The 3,826-nt window shown below is 40.0% G+C and overlaps 1 protein-coding gene across 1 annotated transcript; it reads right to left on the reverse strand.

Moving 5' to 3' along the window:
• Window positions 1-1,587: 1,587 nt before the first annotated feature.
• On the reverse strand, window positions 1,588-3,525 carry LOC135429181 (uncharacterized protein K02A2.6-like). Its single transcript, XM_064683437.1, has 3 exons — window positions 3,483-3,525; window positions 2,740-3,071; window positions 1,588-2,034 (listed from the first exon to the last, which is right to left on the reverse strand). Exons 1-3 carry the CDS (start codon window positions 3,523-3,525, stop codon window positions 1,588-1,590), a joined length of 822 nt encoding a protein of 273 aa, XP_064539507.1.
• Window positions 3,526-3,826: the final 301 nt, after the last annotated feature.

Raw genomic sequence — 3,826 nt, forward strand, 5'->3', positions numbered from 1 at the left:
CACTACTTTTCGCATATCGTCTTTCTATATGACTTGATATACGTTGGGCTTAGAAGCATTCACAAGAGTTTGCCCAGGCAATATTTGTTGTTCATGTTCATGCTTATCCCCTGTGCAGAATTTATTTTGTCTACTTTGAAGTCTTAAAGTATCTTTTATGACTTGGTATGTTATTTCTTTTAATTATTTTATGGGTATTCTTGATACCGCATCTGCAATATGATTATCTTTACCCTTAAGATATTCAACTGAAAATTCATATTCTCTTAGTTCTAATGTTTAACTAAGGTTACTTATGGTATATGATCTGTTTGTTAACTTTAAAATGTTTAATTTCCCAGTGGATTTTTACTCTTTCATTTTGACATCATTGTGATCTTGTATAAGAACTGATTCTAAGCAAGCGTTCAAGCCGGTTGTAATGCATAATTAATTTCTAAAATCTGGGTATTGTAGCAATGTTGAGTTGCACTGTTCATTCGAATTTTACATCCCTGTCACATAAATGTGTTATGTGGCGAGAGTTATCCGAGAAATTTTTAATTAAACTTATGTCACAATTTTTTGTGTTCTTTATAAGAATATCATTCTTGGTTTATGTACTTAAGTCGAGCGACGTACACTTTGCTCTGTTCGCATTGGTGTTTCTATAGGTGTTGACGATCCCCGCAAAATTGGCGATCCCCTTGGTGCTGACATCAGTACATCGTGATTTAGTGAATTATTATTTTCAGTAGAGCGCGAAGATTTCGGTGTTCTGAAGCTATCAATTTCATCTGCCTGACTGCCCTGTCAATTGTCGGTCGATATATCTGATCCAATACTGTACTCTTTTGGTCTCTGATCTGCTATGTTATAAGCAGGTGGTGAGCTGATTTTCACTGCTGTGTAGTGAGGTGTATTTTCTGGATTCCTTCCCTCTATGTTTTGTTGTTGTTCTCTTCCCTCCTTCCACCCTGTGCCTCGTATCTGGCTGATATGTCTTTTATGGAATTTACTGTTGTGTCGATTTTCATAATGAAGGTCTTACGATCTCTAGTCGTATCCACTTATCCATTCGCGGGTTTTCAGAAATGAATTAAACTACACCCTTAATCTCAAATTGGCACCACGATTACTTGCATTTTAAAAATTGTTTTGCTGATACCTTTTCCGTGATGATTTCTGGTCTGATCAAATCCCGTCGTGTACGTAATTTACGACCCAAGAAAAGTTTCGCTGGAGCTTCGCCAGTTGTGTTATGCGGAGCGTTTCTGTATTGCTGTAAGAATTCGTTGACATTTCTTTTAAGTGTGCTGGATGTCGTTCCCATTGCCTTTAGTGCTCTTTTTAGCGTTTGGACATTTCTTTCTGCTTGACCGTTTGTTGCGGGGTGATAGGGTGCTGATAACTTGTGATATTTGACGCCAACAGATGTGAGGTATTGCTTGAATTCAGCCGAAGTGAAATTTGTCCCGTTATCGGAGACTACCATGAGGGGGACACCATACATAGTAAATAAATCATCTAGTAATTCGCTTGTTTTTGTTGCCGTAATTGATTTTGTGATGTTAACGTCCAACCACTTTGAGTATGCATCCGTGACAATCAATCAAGCATCGCGCCTTCAAATGGGCCCGCGTAGTCGATGTGAATGCGCTTCCATGGCGACTTAGGGTACTCCCAATAGTGATCGGAGCATTTTTGAGGTTGATTCGCGTGTTTTGCACAGAACTCGCATGTTCTTGCCGCATTCTCGATGTCCTTATCGATTCCTGGCCAGTAGACGAAAGAGCGTGCAATACCCTTCATTTTTACTATACCCAAGTGGGCCTTGTGTAGTTCGTGCAGAATCAGTTTTTGAAGTTTAGTCGGGATAACCACTCGATGTTCGAAAGTAATGCAGCCCGATGATATCTCATACTTGCACTTTGGTGATTTGTATCCATTTCTTGTAAGACATTGGCCGCTCTCCATTTGCAGTATTTGCAAAATTTTGCCCAAATGCTGGTCTTTTCTGGTTTCTCGAGCAACTAGCGAAGCTATAACTGGAAGCTGATTTATTTGTCGTATTATAACATTATCGAATGCGTCCCGATTGGCTGTGTTAGAGTGGATACCATTACTCGTGTTGAGTGGTAATCGAGAAAAGTAGTCAGCATTTACATTTTCTTTTGATGTTTTGGTAATTACTGTGAAATTGAAGTTGCTTAAAAAATCTGCATAGTTTGCCATCCTAGAAATGCATACTGTCGATAGTGATTTGGTAGGGTGTAAAATTTGTAAAATTTCCAAAGTTGACAAATTTGGTATGAAATTTGAGTAGAAGGCTGCTTTCCCAAGAAACAGCTGCACGTGTTCGATTGTAGATGGTTCGGCGCTTTTAAGATGGCCTCAATATGCTTAGTTGGTTTATGTATGCCTTCTGCGTTAATCTTGTGTCCCAGAAACTCAACCGAAGATGCGGCGAATACACATTTTGATTTGTTCAATTTAAATTCCAGGCAATGTAATTTTTCTAATGTTGCTTCTAAGCAACTCATCAACATCTTTTGCAAATATTCGAATGTCGTCAAAGAAGTTACGTACGTTAGAAATATTTTTCAATGTGGCCTCCATTGTTCTATGCCAGATTGCCGGTATGTTCGCTGCTCCGTACAATGCACGAGTCGGTCGAATGAGACCGTGTGTTGTCGTATTTAATGTTAGTACGTGCGCGAATTCGTCATCTATGCGCAAATGTGAATATGCATCAGTTACATCCAAGTGTGCGAACACTGTGCATCCTTTCATTTGGTTGAATATATCCTCTGTCTTCGGAATCTGATGCTCATCAATGATCATTTGAGCATTTACAGTCGGTTTGTAGTTGCCAGTGATTCGTATACCTCCCGTTTTCTTCGTTATCACATGTGTTGTGGATCCCCATTCTGAGTAATCAACTCGTTTGTAGAAGCCTGCAGCAATTTTTTCGTCGATCTCTTTGGCATAAGCATCACGTAGCGCGAATGGTACATCTCTTGCGCGAGCAAAAATGGGTTTCGCGTCCAGCTTTAGGTGCACCTTAATAGCTGGTCCTTTGAAGGCTCCTGCTGCAGAGTCAAATATCGAATCAAATTTTGTTGGTATTTGCTCTAGTTGTGCCCTCTTACTCGTAGTCAGCCCCGCCGCTTGTAATGCTATTGTTTTCACCGCGCTTTCTTTTGTCGAGAGCATTTCCAGATCTATGTCGTTGGTGTTGACAGAATTGTTTGTAAAGATCCCAGTAAAATCAATTTCTTTTGCAAATTGGGAGATCCTTCTCGCCAAACAGTGTGTCCAGGTTTCCTTCTACTACATACAGATTTAGTTTACATGTAGTCTTTCCATGAGTCACGTTAACAACTGCCCGCCCACAGCAGTTGATCCTGTGCCCTGTATAACTCGAAAATTTGCGGTCGGTTTTCTATAATCGTATTACCGGTTTAATTTTCCGAAGGGTCTTTTCATTCATTATGCTGCACCTGTGTCCAGTTCCATTGGTATTTTTATTCCATCAATCTTCATTGTTATGATTTTTCTACCTATCGACTTGATGGCGTTGGTATTAGATTGTTGTATAAATTGTATTTCTACCGGGGCGTCTGAATCTGTTTGCTCGGAGATCTGTTTCGTATTGGCTTTACATACCTTACTTATATGGCCTACTTTACCACACACGTAGCATTTCTCGTTTTTGAATTTGCAATCTTTGCGCAAGTGTTGGCCTCCACATCCGTAACATTTGATTCCTTGCTTCACTCCGCTTGACGGATTTCTCCTGATTGGCGAGAAGCCCAGTTTGCATGTAGGCTCTGTATCTGCAGCT

The sequence above is a fragment of the Drosophila montana genome, unplaced genomic scaffold, assembly GCF_035044405.1.
Source record: "Drosophila montana isolate Dmon_TW-CO22-7 unplaced genomic scaffold, ASM3504440v1 contig_2618_1, whole genome shotgun sequence".
Taxonomy (NCBI): domain Eukaryota; kingdom Metazoa; phylum Arthropoda; class Insecta; order Diptera; family Drosophilidae; genus Drosophila; species Drosophila montana.